A 22,903-nucleotide genomic window follows, 5' to 3' on the forward strand; every position below is an offset into this window, starting at 1 on the left:
GCGGAAAGGGAATTAAAGGAACGTGACATGGAGCTTCAGCAAGAAATCAAATTCAAGGAGCTGGAGTTAATGAGAGAACGGGGAGAGGCACCACCCTTGCTGACGGGATCGACACCTAACCAGAAAACCTGGGATGTGGGCAGACATGTGAGGCTGGTTCCACCGTTCAGTGAAAAGGAAGTCGCGAAATTTTTCCCACACTTTGAGAAAGTGGCTCGACAATTAAACTGGCCGGAGGAGGCCTGGACCATACTCGTGCAAAGTGTGCTGGTGGGGAAAGCTCAGGAAATTTATTCGGCGCTACCAATGGACCAATGTGCAGATTATGAGGTACTGAAGACGCACATCCTCAAAGCCTATGAGTTGGTTCCGGAAGCTTACAGGCAAAAATTCAGGAATGCCAGGAAGAGGGAGAGTGAGACCCATGTGGAGTTTGCCAGAGTGAAAGAAAACATGTTTGATCGGTGGTGTGAGTCAAAAGGAGTCGGGAAAGACTTCGAAACATTGCGGGACTTGATCCTGGTGGAGGAATTCCAGCAGTGTGTCCACGAGGACATCAAAGTGTACCTGCAGGAAAAGAAAGTACCAAAGTTGTGGGACGCAGCCACCATGGCAGATGATTATGCTTTAACCCACCGAATAGGGGTCCATGAACCTAACTCCTCGTCTAGATCTCCGCAGGGGAGGTGGGGAACAGCAGGTGCGGAGAGCGACAATACATGGCGGCGACCTCGAGAGGATTATGGGGACAACGCGGATACCCCACCTGGTCGAAATCAGAGGGATGCGGGCCCAAGACAAACTTACATTTCGGGGGGCCCAAGGCAGACCACGAGTTTTTCCTCCGGGCCTACTTGCGCTTTTTGCAAGAAACCTGGACACTTGATGTCCAGTTGTTACCGCATGAAAAGGGAAGACCCAGAGCGGAGTCTGACTATTACGACTCCAAATGCAATGGCCATTGTGAGAAATCGCCATCAAAAGGGTTACCAGCCATTTATTTCAGAGGGGTTTGTGTCACTGGATGGAGCCTCGACTAACCGGAGACCGGTTAGGATATTGAGAGACACAGGGGCACATCAATCTTTAATGCTTGAAGGCATTTTGCCATGGTCCGAGGAGACGGCAACGGGGGATAGTGTTCGTTTACAGGGGATCGGGGGCGGTGTTAGTGCTCCCCTTCATGTCATCCATTTGGAGTCCGGTTTGGTGTCAGGACCGGTCACCGTCGGTTTACAAGCCACGCTTCCTGTAGAGGGTGTATCTGTGGTTATCGGGAATGATTTGGCCGGGGGTCAAGTTTATGGTAACCTTAGGGTTGGTAAAGAGCCCAGCAGGGAAAATAACACCACACCAGCTCGGGATGGCGACAAAAGTGCCAAGTTATTTGTAGGGGGACTGAACTTCAAAACAGAGGAAGAAGTTCTGACCTCTGTCTTCAACAGATATGGGCCGCTGGTGGAAGTGCGGTTGGTAAGAGACTGGGAAACGCAACAGTCAAGAGGGTTTGGCTTTGTCACGTTTGCCAGCACAAAAGACGCCAGAGAGGCAGAGAAGAATTGGAATGGCAAGGTTTTGGAGGGTCGGACCATAACAGTAGGGAAGGCATTTCGTAGGCGTCGAGAGGTCTACAGGAGAGGACAACTGGGCGGTAGTTTTGGTGGTGGCCGCAACCAATATTATTATGGAGGCTCCCTGAGTTACGGCCGCTCCCGAAGGAAGGATTGGCAAAGTAGTGGCCGAGAAGGAGACCGCTATTCATGGGACTACAGGGACAAGTGGTCCCACCCTAATTATTAGGGAAGTTCTGAGAAGTTGAAGCACTGAATGCGGCGGAGCCGCCGAGCCAGGATTCCTACACGGATTAACCGTGAACGCCGTTCCTAAAGGCGTCCATGTAGTGAACTTTCATGCACGGACTAACCGTGAACTCCACGTTCCTCAAGGCGCCCATGTAGAGAACTTTCCTGCACGGACTAACCGTGAACTCCACGTTCCTAAAGGCATCCATGTAGTGAATACTCGGCTTGGCCTCCCGGATAAAGTGCTATCGAGTTGCTTAACTTTGGATCTTTGATCAACCCCTTAACCTTCATTCACAAGAAACTGACGGTCAAAGTCAGAGGGTCATGAGATGGAGTTTGATTTGGCAGGGACAATGTCGTTGCTGGTGCTTAGTCCAGAGTGAGTAATCTGGAGGGGTTGTGGTGAAATTTTGGTTGCTTTATTTTTAAGTGATAACTGTGCCCGGGGGGAACTGATAATGTGGGGGGGTTGAGTTATCTGGTTTGTTTCTCCAAATTGGCCGGCAAAGAAAGTTTTCGCTGGGTTCAAACTTTCTTTCTTGAAGGGGGGGAGTGTTACATATTTATGTGAATGTATGTGAATTACCATTCAGGTCTTTGCTTATCCATGCGTATTAGATTAAGGGTTGTTGTGGTTGGAGGGTCAGGAGCCCTTCTGAAAAAGTGTCCGGAAACGGAAGTGACCGGAAACGGAAGAAGAAAAGACACGAGGAAGAAAAGGGACGAGTATTATTCTTCCTCGCCCCGCTCCGACGAAAGGTGGGATTGATTGAGCCGTGTGGAAAAGCGGCGTTCCCGAGCCCGTCTGGCGAGAGGAGTTACCGGGACGGATACCTGCCCGGTGGACGTCAAACTGTCGTGTGGCCGTGCACCGACCCAGCGTTTGGCGCCGTTCGCGACACCGTCGAAAAAGACGCGTACGGGTCGCCCGTTGGGGCCTAACACGCCTTGCAAGCGGCGTGGGGCTTTTGGCTTGCTTTCCCGTACCCGCTTCGCGTGGCCACGAGGGGCTGCAGCCGGGGTGCCTGGTACGATACCTGCCCGGTGGAAACACGTCCACCCGGGGTTCGTTCAACCGACCGAGTGCGGCGACGCCGACCATCATCTTGGTCAGGAGGGGCCCAGAGACATTGTGCGGGACCGAGACCAAAAGGGGGTCGTGAGTACCCACGGGGACACACATATATAAGATGGCCATCTTAATCATAGGGAATTGATTGTGGATTGGGAATTGTTGATGGTTGTTTATTGTTGATTGCTCGGGGAAAATCTCCGTGGTTGTATCATTGAAATTGTAGGGTATCATTACCATTGAAATATATCCTTGACCATCAGTTGTCTCTTGGGTGGAATTCATATGGATTGCGTGGCGAAAGCGCATATATAATACAGTTTTCTGGCGAAGTTCCTCTCACGGTCCGGGGGTCACCGAGACCAGGTATTCACCGAGGGGACCACGTAACAATATTCCTTTCTGGTTCTTCACACCCACAAGTCAATCTGTATTATATCATGAAAAAGGTTATATAAGATCGGTCGTAAATCGCCAAAAGGCGCTGAAAATTATCTATTCAAGTCAATATGTGCATACATGTGCAGGGTGTGTCAATTATATGTACACAGACTTTACATATCAAAAACTATACAATATTGTCGTTCTGCACTGCCGAAAGGTAACATCTGACTGATGACGTGTAAACATTTCTTACGAGAAATCGTAAGAAATCGTAAGAAATCGTAAGAAATCGTAAGAAATCGTAAGTATCGTACCTCAACGAGATTGACACATTGAATAAGTGGTGTGGGGACTTTTGTCTTACTCTGAATGTGTGTAAAACAAAAGAGATGATTTTGGACTTTCGGAAAGGTCACAATCATGAGCCTGTAACCATCAATGGTAATAAGGTAGAAATTGTTAACAAATTTAAATACCTGGGTACCTTTATTGATAGCAATCTAACTTTTGATGGAAATACTGATGCTGTGTACAAGAAATCAATGCAAAGATTGTATCTTCTCAGGAAGTTGAATTCATTTGGTGTTTGCTCTCGTGTGATGCGGATGTTAACAAATTCCTTACTGATCAGTGTTTTATCATTTATTTTCATTTCCTGGTACAGTTATCTTAATGTGTGGAATAAGTCACGATTGAGAAAGGTCACTACACTGGCATTTAAAGTAGGTGGGCCTTCAACCAGTCTGGAGTCTCCATACTTGCGAGCATTGAAAAGGAGGGCGGTGCAGGTGTGTGCTGATGAAAGTCATTTCTTGAACGGGCTTTTTGAAAAACTGCCGTCAGGGAGACGCTTTCGTGTAAGGAGGATGAAGAAGAACATTTTCAAAAAGTCGTTTGTACCATGTGCAATTCAAATGCTAAATTCAAATTCCTCGACATTTTGCTGTTTAGTCAATCTTCCATATTTTATATTTATTTTATATTTTATATCTTTTTATATTGTTTTCTTATTCCCTTTGTGTTTTATGTTTTAATGATGGTCAACTTACGGTGTCACCAAAGAATAATTTCCCTGAAAATGGGACAATAAAGATTTTTTATTATTCTTCACATGCTCATGCTAAATTTGTAATGTATTAGTAACGCTTTACATTACCCCTCTCTCTGCTATTTAATTAATTTCCTGAAATATTTAAGTCTATATATATTTTATTGAGACATACCCTTTGTATATAAACACCTGCTTTACTACTCCCACTAATCATTCCTAACCTAGATATATATCCAATACGTCCATTTCACAGTTCCCCAACATATAGTTTTGTCTTTAAAAACTCAATGTTTCGGCCAACAACCCGGCCTGCACTGGGCCTCCACTAGCATTTATCAAGAATAATTCCCTTGTTTACCTCCTCCCAGATATACCTGAGGGAAGGGGGTGGGCCTATTCTGTCAACCAATCACAAAGCTGTGTTGCGAGACCTCGTGACCATTGACCCGTGACAAGCTTATGTGAACCTTAGATGGGCCTTGGTCACTTAGATCTGCTGCACAAGTTCGTGTACAGTCGACATTGTCTCGCTGCGTTTCGCCCATGGCTTTCGCCAATAATATCAAGTAATCTCACGAGGTCTCGCAACACAGCTTTGTGATTGGTTGATAGAATAGGCCCACCCCCTTCCCCCAGGCATATCTGGGAGGAGGTAAACAAGGGAATTACTCTTGATAAAGGCTAGTGGAGGCCCAGTGCAGGCCGGGTTGCTGGCCGAAACGTTGAGTTTTTAAGACAAAACTAGGTTGGAGAACTGTAAAATGGACGTATTGGATATAATTCCCAACCGCCGTTCATTGCTTGATATATATATATATATATATATATATATATATATATATATATATATATATATATATATATATATATATATATATATATATATATATATATATATATAGGGTTATATATCTTGTTATAGGGTTAGGGTTATATAGGGTTATATAGGGTTATATTCACATCCGGAATCTTGGCGTCATCTTTGACCAAACCCTCTCCTTTGACAAATACACTAAACAGATCACAAAGCCAGCCTTCTTTCACCTGAAAAGCATTGCCCGTCTCCGCTCATCCCTCTCCTCCACGGCTGCAGAAACCCTCATCCACGCCTTCATCACCTCCCGTCTGGACTACTGCAATAGCCTCCTCTATGGTTCACCCTCAAAAATCACCAATAAACTCCAATACATTCAGAACTCCGCTGCCCGTCTACTCACCCATTCCCGGACCCGTGACCACATCACCCCCGTCCTTTACAAGCTTCACTGGCTCCCCATCCCCCAGAGAATCCAGTACAAAATCCTCCTCTTGACATACAAAGCCCTCCATAACCTGGCCCCATCCTACCTGGCTGACCTCCTCTCCAGACACACTCCCACCCGCAACCTCCGCTCTGCTGGTACCAACCTCCTGACCCCCTCCATCCGGACCAAATTCCGATCCCGGGGGGACAGGGCCTTCTCCATCACTGCTCCCACCCTCTGGAACTCACTACCTCACACCATCAGAGACTCCTCCTCACTCACCACATTCAAAACATCACTAAAGACCCACCTGTTCAACACTGCATTCAACATTCAACCCACAGCATTTAACCCCTGACTATCTCTTCTCCTTCTCCCTCCTTTTGCTTTAAATATTTCCCTATTGATTCTTGTCTTTTTGCAATTGTTGTTTTCATGTATTGTTATGCATTATGTTTTCCACTCTGTCAAAGCGCCTTTGGGCTTCTTGAAAAGCGCTATGCAAAATAAATGAATTATTATTATTATATATATATATATATACAGTTTAGTGTTAAACAGCAGTAGTGACTGTGTGAAAAGAGAATTGTGTGTGGTTTATAACATTTTTACTTCTGGTGTCGGTGCTCCCATGAAAATGGTACAATAAGCTATTCATACACGTTAACATGGCATTTGTCCAAGGAGGTCATCACTTGGGGAGGGGGAGATATTATCAGTATTAATATTGTTTTGTAATAACATTAATATAATGTTTTTGTTCTGACAAGTGGCCTTGAAAAACGCCATGATAAAGCTATCTTGACACGGATATACACCTCAACACGCAACCCCATTGGCGGGGAAAACCCCCTTGGATCGAGTTGAGGGGGAGGGGGGGGGGCGAAGTGCAAACGAATTCGCTACATTTTTGTGTGACTACAATTCCTTTATTGTGTGACCCTTAGTCCTCCTGTCAAGTTTGGTTGAGTTTGGATAAGTAACGACTGAATGTATCGTGGTCAAGAATCGTCAGACAGACAGACACCAAATTGCATATTTTAGTTTTATGATGATGACGGTATGAATTTATTATATCATCGGTTTATCAAGGGAAGTTTGTCGTTCAGTATTTGTACAGGGTGTCCCAAAAGTAGTGTCGTGATCAGTCCGTAGGCTCGCTGTGCTTGAACAATTGGATTTCCATTTGTAAAGTACAGTTCAACAATTGCAGCATGTTCTTGATCTGTCCATCTATTCCGAGTAAATCTCCATGCTTCGGGCATAAATCTGAAAAATAATTATGTTATCAGGCATTAACATTTACACAAATATTCAAAATCAAAATCACGACACTACTTCTGGGGCACCCTGTTCGACAGGTAAATAGACAGACATGGTTGTGTTGTATCCTACTTTGAGACCTTTGTTTTACCGTGCACTTTTACACTTCCTCATTGTGCTTTTTCTTGTGGACAGGGATTTGACAACTCCCCTGCTTCGTCAGCTGATGATCATTATGAAGAAGCAAACCCTCTACATATCGACACTGTCCCCCAATACATCTGCTCTGCTCGTGAGTTAATTACTGGTATAAAAATACACAAAACACATTATTAGTAACACAAAAAACAACGACACAGGCCTACCATTACATATTTGATTTAGCACTACATTGGGTGGTTATAGATGAACTCATATCTTCAACCCAATATGTGTGTGCACATGCACGGACGTGCTCGAACTCCGCCGCACAATTAAATCCACAATATCGAAAAGTCACTTGAGGACAAAATTCCTGAAATGTCAAAAAAACAACATATCGAAACCATCGGCCACAAAAATGTTTCGCCTCTCTTCTCAATTTGTATTTGCTCTCTCTGGGCACAGATGTCATGATGCTCTTAACCCATGCATGATTTCCGTATCGGATTCCAGGTTCAAAACTTGCCCAGTGTTTATTACCCATTGTCGACTGAACAATTTTGGAGGAGTTCATTGATCAAGCCTAATGTCCTTTTTATACAAACAGGACTTGTACATGTACAAAATTGTCCGTCAGGCTCAGTGCCATAAAAATTGCTATGAAGAAAGTTGACTATCACAAAATGAAACTTCTCTGTGAGGTCATTCCTCCTTCAAAAATAGAAATACGAGTCCCATTTTAAACATTGCTTAACAACAACAACAACAACACCAACATGCATTTTAAGGCCATTTTCCCTGCAAGAGCGGGAGTTAGCCTTGCGGTCTCCATGACAATCTTATCCATCTTGCCCTATTTTCTGCATCTCTCCTTGTTAACCCCCTTGCCCGCATTTCTTCTTCCACCATCTTTAGCCAAGTCTTTCTCGGTCTTCCCCGTCCTCTACTTCCTTCTACATTCATTTCCATCACTCGTCTCAACCAGTCACTTTCATCCTTCCTCAACACATGACCAAACCATCTCAACGTGTTCCTCTTCACATCATCCATCACAGGCTCTATTCCCATCATCTTTCGCAATTCATCATTTGTCTTTCTCTATCTCAACGATACTCCGCACATCCATCGAACCATTCGCATTTCCACCCTTTCCAGCCTTCGTTGCTGCTCTACGTTCATTACCCAAGTTTCGCTCCCATAAATCATAACACTTCTCACACATGCAGCATACACCTTTCCCTACAGCTTCAACGACACTCCCCTCCTCGTCAGCACACCACTCAGTTCCCGAAACTTCTTCCATGCACATCTCACTCAAGCAACCAGTTGCCGAGTCTGATCCACCTTCTCCATTCAGCATGTCTCCTAGTTAACAAAATGTTTTCACACCTTCCAGCTTCACACCATCTCCAAGATCCAACTCAACATTTCCTCCATCTGCAGCTCCCTCTGTGCACACCTTACACTTGAATGTAGCTGCCACACTGGTCAATGATCCTCTCAAACCACTACATTTTTACACTCTCAAACCACTACATTTTTGATGAACCCACTCAGCGCACATTGTACATTGAATGGAATTCACTCCGACACCCTTCCGATTTTTTTCCGATTCAGATTCATTTTAAACATTGCTTGTCATAATTAATTTCATTTTTATCTGTTGTTTTTTTTGGTGGATAATCTCCATTTGAATGATCATTTTAACGCCATTTTTCCCCGCTAGAGCGGGGGTTAGCCTTGCGGGCCCCATGACAATCATGGTTCCCTGTTTGAGGCAATGTTTTTTATGGCCAGATGCCCTTCCTGACGCCAACCCTTGGTCGCGCCAACCCTCTTCTATGCGCAGGGATACCGTGTACCTATTATAAATCGGGGTACACACCGTGATCATTCATCCCAGCAAGCTGGTTCTCAATTTGCCGACCTCAGAAGGATGACAGGCTGAGTCAACCCCCCTGGTGTTAATTCAGCGATCGACCGGGATTCGAACCCAGGATCCTAGGATCCCAAGCCGGCACCCCAACTGCTAAGCCAACACCAGGCTTAGAGTAAACAAACAAAATTTCAACCACAAATAAACAACAGTGCAATCGAGTAGTTTTATATTCACATAATAGTCAGGTTCACTATGTCAATAAATTATATTTCATTGAAAATCATGGTAGATTAGCAAACCTATACATTTTTGGAAAGGTTATAGCATAAGGAAACTAAAAATCAATGTTTACATTTGGAGAGATACCTGTATGGCGGCCATTTTGGATTTTCAAAATGGCCACTCTAAAATACATATTTTGTTCTATTTCTGCCTCTAATTACACTAAAAACTTTTAAAAATATACTAAACCTATATTTTCAGGGACAAGGAATCCAATAAAAGTATCAAATTAGTGCTATGGGGAATGGTAAGACACGAATCAAAGGTTTTGAATTGCAAAATACTGTCTTTATATTCGCGATAAGTTGCATAATCAAATACATGTTATCATTTTGTACAGGCAGTTAATAACATCAAAATATGTCACAATAATTCATATCACCAAACATACACAGGCAGTCAGCAAAATCATATATACACATGCAGTCAGTATAACTTCACATCTACACAGGCAGTCAATGACAAAATATACACAGGCAGTCAATGGCATCAAACATACACGATTACAGAATATGCCATTTAGAGTTCCTCATCACTGTCCTGTGTGTCGTATCCGACAATATAGTCCGCATCGTTTTCACAGTCCGTTCCACACAAGCAAAGGTCGGTCAAATTGATTGGCAAATCGAATTGGTCGAATGGTCGATCGAATCGAATTCGATGAATCGAATCGAATCGAATCCATCAAATTGGTCGAATGGTCGAATGGTCGATCGAAGCGATTGGTCGAATGGTCGAATTGGTCGAATGGAATTGGTCGATTGGTCGAATTGGTCGAATTGGTCGAATCAAATTGGTCGGAATTGGCAAATGTAAACATTGATTTTCAGATTTTCCATGTAATAACGTTTCCAAAAATGTATAGGTTTGCTAATCTACCATGATTTTGAACGCCAAAACATAGTGAACCTCACTATAAATCGAAATCTGTTCCCAATAACAAAAATAACAAGAAGGAGCAATCAGAGATTGAAAACCCTGTTTTTTTACCCTGGACGTGGTTTTAGTGGTTTTAAAAGCTTTTGTGTGAAAACAAATATGGCGACCGAACCACGTGACCGATGACATTATCATTATTATTTTTTCTTCACCAATTTATCATTAGATGACGTTCAACAAATTTCATCTTGATTGGATGAAGTTTTGTACTTGTCGAATTATGACGTCATAATGGAGGCACCTATGACATCATCATTAACATATCCAGATTTATCCAGATTTGACCCCCCAAAATAGCAACTTGTTTTTTCCTCTGAAACTAAACATACTATTTCGATGAAACTTGACCACAACCTTCATCACCCGTGATGTACCGAAGTTTGTTCACGGCACGGAGAAAATCAAAGTCTAAGAGGGTCGACTGGGTCCAGGTTTGACCCCCCCCCCCCCCCCCCCCCAAAATAGGTATTTGCTTTCTTCTCTGAAACTACATTCACGATTTCAATGAAACTTGACCACAAGCTTCATCACCATGATATACCAAAGTTTTTTCACTGCATAAAAAAAAATCGGGCCCTGAGGAGGTGTATGGGGGGAGGGGAGCCCCCCACAATAGGTATTTGCCCTTTTATCTAAAACTACATACACAATTTCAATCAAACTTAACCACAACCTTCATCACCCGTGATGTACCAATGTTTTTTCAAGGCATTCGAAAAATTTGGGTCTGAGGATTTATACAGGATAGGGAGGAGGGGTTAGAAGTTGCCCCCCAAAATAGGTATTTTTTTTGTTTGTTTGTTGAAACTTTAAAGTCTCATGATTATGTTAGTATGATTCTTCATGCGGCCCTGTCTTCCAGAAACCATTGAAATTGGTTTAAAATACCTTTAGGCCGTGCAGTATACTGTTTATTCTACCAGGTGAGCACCTGGGGTATTGCCCCTATGTTTGTGTAAAACATATATATTATTAGGTTTACTCTCCATGAAATGGAGAGTACGCTATTATTACTGCTAGGGTTTTTATTATTATTATTATTCCGCCCTATTCTGCACCTCCGAAAACTTCATAATTAATGTTACTTCATAAACGTTCTTATTTTATCAAATCTGATTATTCTTGTTGGTGAATTTATAAATTCTTCTTTTCTTGAATATGTTCATTGTTGTTTATAAATCAATAAATTCTTCATTTATCGAATCTGATTATTCTTGTTTGTGAATTTATAAATTCTTATTTTATCAAATATGATTCTTTTTATAAATTAATAAATTCTTATTTTATCGAATATGATGATTCTCGTTTATAAATTTATTAATTCTTATATTATCGAATCTGATTATTCTTGTTTACAAATTTATAAATCCTTAGTTTATCAAATATGATTCTTTTTATAAATTAATAAATTCTTCTTTTGTCGAACATGATGATTCTTGTTTATAAATTCGTAAATTCTTCTTTTATCAAATCTGATTCTTTTTATAAATCTATAAATTATTCTTTTATCAAATCTGATGATTCTTGTTTATACATTTATAAATTATTATTTTATCGAATCTGATGATTCTCGTTTATAAATTTATAAATTCTTTCTCTTATAGAATCTGATTATTCTTGTTTATGAATTTATAAATTCTTATTTTATCAAATCTGATTATTCTTGTTTGTGTATTTATAAATTCTTATTTTCTTGAATATGTTCATTGTTATTTATAAATCAATAAATTCTTCTTTTATCAAATCTGATTATTCTTATTTATAATTTTATAAATTCTTATTTTATCAAATCTGATTATTCTTGTTTGTGAATTTATAAATTCTTCTTTTATCAAATCTGATTCTTTTTATAAATAAGAAATTCTTCTTTTGTCGAATATGATGATTCTTGTTTATACATTTATAAATTATTATTTTATTGAATCTAATGATTCTCGTTTATAAATTTATAAATTCTTCTTTTATAGAATCTGATTATTCTTGTTTATGAATTTATAAATTCTTCTTTTATCAAATCTGATGATTCTTGTTTGTGCATTTATAAATTATTCTTTTCTTGAATATGTTCATTGTTGTTTATAAATCTATAAATTCTTCTTTTATCGAACCTGATTATTCTTGTTTATGAATTTATAAATTCTTCCTTTCTCAAATCTGATGATACTTGTTTATGAATTTATAAATTCTTCTTATATCAAATCTGATGATTCTTGTTTGTGAATTTATACATTCTTCTTTTCTTGAATATGTTCATTGTTGTTTATAAATCTATAAATTCTTCTTATATCAAATCTGATGATTCTTGTTTGTGAATTTATAAATTCTTCTTTTCTTGAATATGTTCATTGTTGTTTATAAATCTATAAATTCTTCTTATATCAAATCTGATGATTCTTGTTTGTGAATTTATACATTCTTCTTTTCTTGAATATGTTCATTGTTGTTTATAAATCTATAAATTCTTTCTTTCTCAAATCTGATGATTCTTGTTTGTGAATTTATAAATTCTTATTTTCTTGAATATGTTCATTGTTGTTTATAAATCTATAAATTATTCTTTTATCGAACCTGATTATTCTTGTTTATTAATTTATAAATTCTTCCTTTCTCAAATCTGATGATTCTTGTTTGTGAATATATAAATTCTTCTTTTCTTGAATATGTTCATTGTTGTTTTTAAATCTATAAATTATTCTTTTATCGAATCTGATTATTCTTGTTTATTAATTTATAAATTCTTCATTTTATCAAATCTGATTATTCTTGTTTAGGAATTTATAAATTCTTCATTTTATCAAATCTGATTCCTTTTATAAATTAATAAATTCTTATTTTATTGAATATGATGATTCTTTTTTATAAATTTATAAATTATTCTCTTATTGAATCTGATGATTTTTGTTTATAAATTTATAAATCATTCTTTTAACGAATATGATGATTCTTGTTTATAAATTTATAAATTATTCTCTTATTGAATCTGATGATTTTTGTTTATAAATTTATAAATTATTATTTTATCGAATCTGATGATTCTTGTTTATAAATTTAAAAGTTCTCCTTTTATCAAATCTGATTATTCTTGTTTATTAATTTATAAATTCTTCATTTTATCAAATCTGATTATTCTTGTTTAGGAATTTATAAATTCTTCATTTTATCAAATCTGATTCCTTTTATAAATTAATAAATTCTTATTTTATTGAATATGATGATTCTTTTTTATAAATTAATAAATTCTTATTTTATTGAATATGATGATTCTTTTTTATAAATTTATAAATTATTCTCTTATTGAATCTGATGATTTTTGTTTATAAATTTATAAATTATTCTTTTAACGAATATGATGATTCTTGTTTATAAATTTATAAATTAGGCTTTTATCAAATCTGATGATTCTTGTTTATAAATTTATAAATAATTATTTTATCGAATCTGATGATTCTTGTTTATAAATTTATAAGTTCTCCTTTTATCAAATCTGATTATTCTTGTTTATAATCCTGCTCACTATGTAACTGAACTATGCCCATACATATCCAATATGTTTATATTTGCTCTTTCACTTTGCATATTCATCTCTCCCCAACCTCTATTTATTATTTCTTTTTTTCCCTGTTCACAGTTTTTGTAAATTGGCCTCTCGTGTAGATTTCTATTGAAAGGTTTCATATACATGGATGTGTTGCTCCTCCAATAACTATTTCAAGTTTGTTTGATTGGAACACCGCAGCCAAAAGCATAACTTTATTTGTGAATGTATTTGCATTACCGATTGTCAAGAAATTAAATGAGTACGGTATTCGGTTCATAAAAAGTATATTTCAATGATTGATTCTGCATGTCAATCAATATGGTTTCATTGATTCCACGTGTGAATAATACATTAATATATAGAGGACCATGCTCTTTACACAGCTGTGGGGTATATCTCAACTATTCGAAGAACGTTCCGAGGCTAGAGCCAATCCTACATGGGTCAGGACACTGATGTGGGAAACTCGACTGAAGGTGCAAGAGCTTGTAACTTGTTAATGGTGCCCGCGATAGCTCGCCTACTCTTCACGAAGGCCCACCAAATGCCCAATGCTTGTAGACAGGTCCTGATCCGATCTAACGTATATCAGAGGGATGGCACACACATTGAAAAATAAATAAAGTATTTCTTAGTCGATTTGCTGAGAAAAGGAAAACAAACACACACTCATTTGTCACTGGCTGACGATTCGATGGAAATACCCCTAATAGCACAATGTAAAATCTGACTGAAAATCCTATACAACATGGAGAGGGATTTTTCTTTGTGGAGGCATTCCTCGTCCGCCTGAATGCCAGAGTGGAACGAATCCAGGCCATATTCTCTCCAGCTGTGCAGACCTTCACAGCAAGGAATGCTTTTTGGGTAGGAAATTAACTTCCAATCATATTGCACTTGTAAAGGGTTTAAATGTGTCACAAGACATTATGCTTCTCACAAACATTGTCATGTGTGCCAGATTCGAATTCGTCTTTTTGCAAATGCATGCGATCTATATGATCTCTCTCACTGTGGTTCACATGTAATTTGCCTCCATTGTCACATTCAGGTGGGAAATCACAGACGTTACCAAGCAACGGCCTTTGTGGTTTCTACAAAGATGGAAACTACATGCACAGTTCCATCTTCACAGCACAGAGAGGTAAATGCTGCACAGATTGTGATGCATTTTGACCAACCTGAACACGGAATGCAACGTGTGATTGCTGACTCATTTTTGGGTATTTCTATACTGTTTGTTATTAACATTTCATTTTGTTTTATTCTGAGGAGGGAGTTTAGTGAGGAGGGGTTAGGGGTCAAGTGTAATTGAAAAGCCACACAACCTGTGTGGAATTATTTTCATGTTTTACCTGTGTGATTCTAGACAATGACTCAGATCCACAGAGCAGTTCATACGAGTCGTACGAGGAGGAAGAAGAAGATGAGAAAGAGCAAAGAACACCCTTCCAGTGGCCCTCTCCCGAGGCCTCCTTGGGTCTGGTGCAGGGATCGCAAATTTGTGCTTTCCTGTTGCGGAAGAAGCGCTTTGGCCAGTGGGCTAAGCAGTTGTGTGTGGTTCGTGGAGACCGACTCTTGGTATGTGCTTCCCTCTGACTTTGCAAACCTTTCACCTCTGCCTAATTGTGCCGCATCCGCCATTGTTTTCGGAAACATGCCCAAGGCCTGCGTGGGTGTTGGAACTCAAGACACAAGATGCCAAATAAATCCTGCATCGAAACCTTTACACATAGATCATCATGAAATGTGATGTTTATGAAACACTCAATTTATCATATATTTCATGTATAATGTTTCCATGTATAATTTATTAATTTAATTAAATGTATTGAATATAATTTAATGTCGAGGTTCATGGAGGAGCTGAACGACATCGGGCAGCACATTTACGCACTACCAAAGGGTATGGGAGGAAGAATGGACATACACAAGGAGGAAAGGAGGAATAACCTCAAACCATGAGTTGCAATGGCTTGTGGAGGAACAGAAAAGGACGCACCTTTAAAAAAACGTTTGGTTTGACTTTGCCAGGATTAGGTGGAAACCACCAACCTCCAGACTTAGGCTGATGCTCAAACCACAACGGCATTGAGTTTGATAATTTTCTTAATTTTAACCATCGTTGGTGAGAGAATTCTGAAGACGAACCCACACCTAAGGTTTCGAACGAACCTGCAATCTTCCGTTCTCGTATGATGTGGGGCAAAGAACAATCCGCCATGTTGCCATAATGTGATATAATGATCGGATATGTGACAAACTATGAAAACATCGGAGAGGAAAGCCAGGTTATGGTTTGTCACCGATAAAAGCAGATGGCTGATCGCAGACTGTGGACAAACAACGATATTCTGATTTACTGAATAGCATCTCTAGCGCCATTTGTAACTGACTGGGTATAAATAAACAATACAATTTAGGTGTAATTTTCCTGTTTTTAACTAAATCAAGATGTAATTTTAATTGCACTCCTCGGTCTGCATTCTGCTTCACATAATCTGCTTTTTAATCCTCCGCAGCAGAAGGCCAAAGGTATTATGTTTCTGGGTTGTCCATCCGTCTGTTATCGGCTTTTAATTTTGTTACCACGATAACTTGTGAACCACTGAACATATTTCAACCAAACGTAGAAAATTGTGGAATGTACGATATAGATGAACCGATTAGAGTTGGTGCTGAAAAGGTCAAAGGTCATGTGGGCTTTAATTGAAAACAACTTTTTACCACGATAACTTGGAAACCACTGAATGAAGGTATTTCAACCAAACTTGGGACAATTATGAACTCTAGAGAAAATATGAACTGATTAGATTGTGGGTTCAAAAAAGCAAAGATGGACGGTCATGCATCCTTTAATTCAAAATCATTTTGCAGACAATAACTTGAGTTAGACGCATGTGATGTTGTCTCTCTTCTATGTCTATGTCTCTATCTCTCCCTCTCTCTCCCTCTAACACTTGACCTTTAATTGGGATAAAACGTATTAGTGTGTTTTCATCTAACATGGACAGAGGCATATCCATTGATGCGTTTGCGTCAAATTCTATTTTCGAGTTGCAAGTACCGTCACACCATGGATATGGCAATAACCTTGGGACATGATACTGCACCTTAATTTCAAAACCAGGTGCCAATACGCATGAATGAAGAGTTTAATCACCATAAGGATAGCTAAGGGGACTGAGGTATGAAACCGTCACTTATTGAAATAATTTTGATTTCAAGACAAGTCAGGAGGCGACGATGTTCACAAGCGAGCAGTATTCAATGACAAAGGGCAAAACCGACATTGAACATATATAAATAGGAATGTATTATCTATTATGAGACTAGTTAGCTACACAATACCGAAAATTCGGTTCGATTCAGACAACTTTGAAAATTTGACCTTTGTCACCTTGAAATGTCAAAACGAAGGTTACTGACTTTGAAATGAGATAGAAAATAATGTATAATCAGCTATGAGGTTACTTAGCTACACAATACCGAAAATTCGGTTCGATTCCGACAACATTGAAAATTTGACCTTTGTGACCTTCAAAGGTCAAAGGTCTAAGATTCTGAAATTTGTTGGAAAACTTGTATTTCATGATGTATGTGATAATGTAAGATCATGTACGACATTTCACTCTATCAGGAAGCAAACAATGTAATAAAACCATCAAAAATCGACTTTTCTAAATTTCGTGACCTTGTGACCTTGACCTTGGGGCGAAAATGAAAAATCGAGCTCCGTGGGGCTAGACACATGACATTGGCCTAACCAAATACCGAAACCCCTGTCAGATTCCACCAAACTCCTCGGAGAAGATGCAGCTTGAACTCCATTACCCCTTAAAAAGACATATATTTTGGGCGTCGCTCCACCAACAATGGGCGCAATACGCCCACTCTAGGCAGGACACAACTAGATCATGATATCAACCTCCAACCCAAGTTTCATTAAGATCAGATGATATCATTGGGTAGTTATGCCGCGGACAGACAGACACACACACAGACACACACACAGACACACACACAGACAGACGCACACACAGACACACACACAGACAGACGCACACACATGACGAATATGGTGGTCACTTGATAACTCGTGAACCAAAGGGCAGCACATATAAGTAACACTCATTCACCTTCGTAATAATGTATTTAATTCGGCCTAATTAGCCCAGTAGTTCTCAAACTTTTTTGTCCATGACCCAAAATGTAAAATCACATTTGCCTTGTGACCCAAATGGTAGCGGTACCTACTTGGTAACAGTACCTATGATAAAAATTGTCAGAGAAAACGCTTTTGAAATGAACCCATTATCCAGGGTGTTTCATATTTGGGATTTTACCAAAAATAAAGCCCAAGTCAGTTAGATTGTCATCACAGGCCCTGGAAAGAAGATTTGGAAAGAAGACCAACAATCAGGGTTTTTACACCGTAGCCAAAAGAGCAATGCCGTCTGGAACAGTGTTTGTATGTATGTACGTATGTATGTATGTATGTATGTATGTATTGTGACAATGGGGCCGATTGCATGGCTGGCCGAGATTTTGTAAGAACATTGTGGATAAATCACAGGGTGCCAATTACACACTGGGGTTTATTAATCTTACGCCCCAGAACTAGTTAACACAAAAGCCACGCCCCTTATGGCGACATGCAAACACTCTTAACCTGAACATTTACTCTGATTATGTATATTGAGATGGCTTCTTCTTCTTCGGGCCACATACGAAAACCTACACATTCTGAACTTTCCGAAAGTATTCCATGCCTACCACCACGAACGTAATAGTATGTATGTATGTACATACTTAGTTATGTGCGGTATATACAGTGCATTCAGAAAGTATTCAGACCCCTTCACTTTTTTCACATGTTGTTAGGTTGCAGCCTTTTGCTGAAATCGTTTAAATTCATTTTTCCCCTCATCGATCTACACTCAATACCCCATAATGACAAAGAGAAAACAGGATTTTAGAAAGTTTTGCAAATTTATTACAAAGAAAAAACTGAAATATCACATTTACATAAGTATACAGACCCTTTGCTATGACACTTGAAATTTAGCTCAGGTGCCTCCCATTTCTCTTGATCATCTTTGAGATGTTTCTACACATTGATTGGAGTCCACCTGTGGTAAATTCAATTGATTGGACATGATTTGGAAAGGCACACACCTGTCTATATAAGGTCTCACAGCTGACAATGCATATCAGAGCAAAAACCAAGCCATGAGGTCGAAGGAACTGCCTGCAGAGCTCAGACAGGATTGTGTCGAGGCAAAGATCTGGGGAAGCCTACAAAAAAAATCCTGCTGCATTGAAGGTTCCCCAGAGCACAGTGGCCTCCATAATTCTTCAATGTAAGAAGTTTGGAACAACCAGGATTCTTCCTAGAGCTGGCCGCCCGGCCAAACTGAGCAATCGGGGGAGAAGGGCCTTGGTAAGAGAGGTGACCAAGAACCCGATGGTAACTCTGACTGAGCTCCAGAGATCCAGTGTGGAGATGGGAGAAACTTCCTGAAGGACAACCATCACTGCAACACTCCACCGATCTGGGCTTCATGGCAAAGTGGCCAGACGGAAGCCTCTCCTCAGTGAAAGGCACATGAAAGCCCGCTTGGAGTTTGCAAAAAAAAGCACCTAAAGGACTCTCAGACTGTGACAAACAAGATTCTGTGGTCTGATGAATCCAAGATTGAACTGTTTGGCCTCAATTCTAAGCGTCATGTCTGGAGGAAACCAGGCACCGCTCATCACCTGCCTAATACCATCCCAACGGTGAAGCATGGTGGTGGCAGCATCATTCTGTGGGGGTGTTTTTCAGCAGCAGGGACAGCGGGACTTGTCAGGGTTGAGGGAACAATGAACGGAGCAAAGTACAGAGATATCCTTCATGAAAACCTGAAACAGAGCACTCAGGACCTCAGACTGGGCCGAAGGTTCACCTTCCAACAGGACAATGACCCAAAGCACACAGCCAAGACAACGCAGGAGTGGCTTAGGGACAACTCTGTGAAGGTCCTTGAGTGGCCCAGCCAGAGCCCTGACTTGAACCCAATCGAACATCTCTGGAGATACCTGAAAATAGCTGTCCACCGACGGACCCCATCCAACCTGACAGATCTTGAGAGGATCTGCAGAAAAGAATGGTAGAAAATCCCCAAATTCAGGTGGCAAAGCTTGGCGCGTCATACCCAAGAGGACTCGAGGCTGTAGTCGCTGGCAAAGGTGCTTCAACTAAGTACTGAGTTAAGGGTCTGAATACTTATGTCAATGTGATATTTCAGTTTTTTCTTTTTAATAAATCTGCAAAACTTTCTGAAATCCTGTTTTCTCTTTGTCATTATGGGGTATTGAGTGTAGATTGATGAGTTAAAAAATGAATATAAACGATTTCAGCATAGGGCTGCAACATAACAAATTGTGAAAAAAGTGAAGGGGTCTGAATACTTTCTGAATGCACTGTATGTCCCTTCCACCGGCATTTTGTGGATTTATTTCCTTTAAAATTCGTTATGTCTGTAAAGTTTGGTCCTATTTATCCGAAATTTTCACCATAGGAGCGTCTCCCCACTTAGAATTTTTAATGACTAGCAACGGTACCTGCCATACGGGCAGGGCTTCAATTGGGAGGCCCAAATGAAAAGGCAAAATATCAGAAATTGAAGGCTTTTTTTTTATTTTAAACGATTTATATAAACATCCGTTGAATCATATCACACGCAAATCATCAAAATCTAAACAGTATTTGTAGACAAATCGTTTGGGCAATGGGATCTACAATATTCCATGTGTTCACGGTTTGAAGAACGTAACGTAAAGTTTGTGACGATGTTTTCATTATGACGATGTTGTGACGATGTTTATGTTCACAGTACACAGTGTTTCATCAACAGTACACAGTTGACAGTAGTGTTTGATGTGACGGTATGAACGTAATTTTGTAATGTCTTTCGTTTTTATTTTCGTAATCGTTTAATAAACGTTTAATGTTTAATGATCATTTAATGAGTGTAAGAATAATGTTTAATGATCATTAAATGAATGAATGAATGAATGTAATGAATAACGCCATGCGTCGCGTTGGCAGCAGTGACAATATAAAAATGTTTGCCAAGAACTTCAAAGAGAGAAAATAAAATAAAAGGAACTTTTATCAGCAATGTCGTCTATCCTGCAGTTCTAAGCTGAAGAAGAGGTACAAATTCATTCCATTTTTTTCCCGAAAGAAAAGCGTACAGTTGATATCACGATTTTGAAACACGATGGAATAATATTTACCGATATGAACAGTGATGTGGTTTTTTTTGAAATTCTAAAAATACTGTTTAGATTTTGATGATTTGCTTGTGATATGATTTAACGGATGTTTATATAAATCGTGCCTCCCAATTGAAGCTCCGCCCTTAGGGCGGGTACCGTTGCTAGTAATATATAATGGCGATACAACAAATTTTACCACTTTGCTTTGAAGAACGGGAATGAATGGGGAGGAGCGTTTTAATATGTCTGGTTGAAGGCTTTGGGTGGTGAGGGGGCTTGAAGCCTGATTTTAATCTTACAGCTGCCATGTTGGTGCTCGCCGTCACTGCGATGACAAGCGAAAGATGCCTCAGAGCTGTCACATTCACAATCGCTATGTCATATGTACTCCCTATACGTGTTTCCTTCATTGTAAAAACTACCAAGTCAACAGTTAAAAGGATTTTGAGCCGATAGGTGTTACGGCCTTGGCAAGATCGATGGAGAGAGCGATTTGTTAGCTTATCCGATTCGATTCGATTCGGTTGTTGGAGTCCGATCGGTGCAGCTGTGCAGCGATCGGTGCAGCCGTTTGTGTGGCACCCGGGAAAATGAGGTTATGCGGGAGTCCAAACCTGAAAATGCTGGAGGCCAAAGCTGAAATTGGAAAAAACAATATAGCCTATTTTACTCCAGGAGATCCCAGGATTACCCACCCAAAATATCGTTGCCATCGTTTCAGCCGTTTTTGCAATACCTTCAAACGGACAGGCGGATGGATATTTGGTGAATTATAGTAAGATAATTATGACGTCATAGGTTACATGTAGGGCGCCATCTTGGAATAAAAACGAAAAACTTTGCACCTCTATATCTCCGAAACTGCTCCATGGAAAAAATTGAAAGGTGGCTCATTGTAAAGTACCCACGTCAGTTATATGTATTTGGGGGTCTACGGGGGGGGGGGGCGTTGCTTGCCCCCAAAATATACATTTGCTTTCTTCTCAGAAACTACACACACAATTTTGAGGAAACTTGACCACAACCTTCACCATGCATGATCGACCAAAGTTTGTTCACGGCATTAAAAAAAAATCTGCCCCTTTGGGTCTACAGGGGGAGACGGGAGGGAGGACGGGGGGGGGGGGGGGGGGAGGTGGTTGCAAACAAGGCGTTCAATCTAATGGCAGTGTGAATGCACGCGGGGGGTGAGGGCAGCGAAAGGTAGTGAATCTCCTACCTGCACGGATCCCACTGGACGTCTTCGACCCTGGTAATCAACTCAAACCGACGAAGAATTTTAATGCAAAAATACCGGCTTTAATGAAAGAAATGCCGGTTACATAAAAATGCACAGTAAAACTAAAATTCCTAAATGGAGCGCCACCATACAGACTCGTATACAACACAAGGGGATGATAAATAAATGTGAAAATAAAGTGTAGTGTTTGTGAGGTTCGTTTGCCTGCTCTCCGCCTAGCGTCCATGACCGTCTGGGGACGTCGAAGGTCTTGCGTCCCTGCGTGGAAAAGCACACGCCCTGGCGCGAAGTCCATGTTCTGGAAAATGTCTTGGCACGCAGTTTGTTCCTCCAGCCGCCAAGCGCGAAGCGAGCAGGCCGCGCCTGTCCACTTGCCATCTGTTCCACACAGCACCGCGGTCTCTCAGCACGGACAGCTGCTGCACCATCAGCACCAATGAGCCAGGGAAAGGAAAATGCGGCCGTTCGAACCGATCGCCCGGACCAAAAAGCGCAAATATCCGACTGTGCGACACCAATGTCCCTGTCCCAACACAAGAGCTGGAAAATGTGACTGTTTGAAATGAAATCCAGAACCAAGAAGAAGACAAACTGTGACCACTTTTCATTAGCTCGGGACCAAACGAGAGAGTGATATAAAATACCGAGTGCACTCGATCAATGTCCCTGGCTCAAGAGAGTATAACTGTGACTGTTCTCTCAAGAGAGAAAATGTCAGGTACATCGTTCTTTTGTTCCCCGGGCTCTTACGTCATCCGACATCCGCACACGCTCCTGTCAGCGAGTGCCACCTCATCGC

General features: G+C 40.2%; 1 protein-coding gene across 3 annotated transcripts in view; it reads left to right on the forward strand.

Annotated features, from left to right (window-relative positions):
* LOC137414483 (actin filament-associated protein 1-like) overlaps window positions 1–22,903 on the forward strand; it is a 263,066-nt gene that overhangs the window by 101,339 nt on the left and 138,824 nt on the right. For 2 of the 3 annotated variants that reach the window (XM_078773714.1, XM_078773716.1), the window contains exons 5-7: window positions 7,015–7,111; window positions 14,650–14,742; window positions 14,968–15,179. In XM_078773714.1, the coding sequence (XP_078629840.1) occupies window positions 7,015–7,111; window positions 14,650–14,742; window positions 14,968–15,179 (402 nt within the window). The remainder of the gene's footprint in view (window positions 1–7,014; window positions 7,112–14,649; window positions 14,743–14,967; window positions 15,180–22,903) is intronic. The other variant, XM_078773715.1, reaches the window with a different exon arrangement.

Source organism: Myxine glutinosa, chromosome 3, assembly GCF_964187855.1.
Source record: "Myxine glutinosa chromosome 3, kmMyxGlut1.1, whole genome shotgun sequence".
Classification (NCBI taxonomy): domain Eukaryota; kingdom Metazoa; phylum Chordata; class Myxini; order Myxiniformes; family Myxinidae; genus Myxine; species Myxine glutinosa.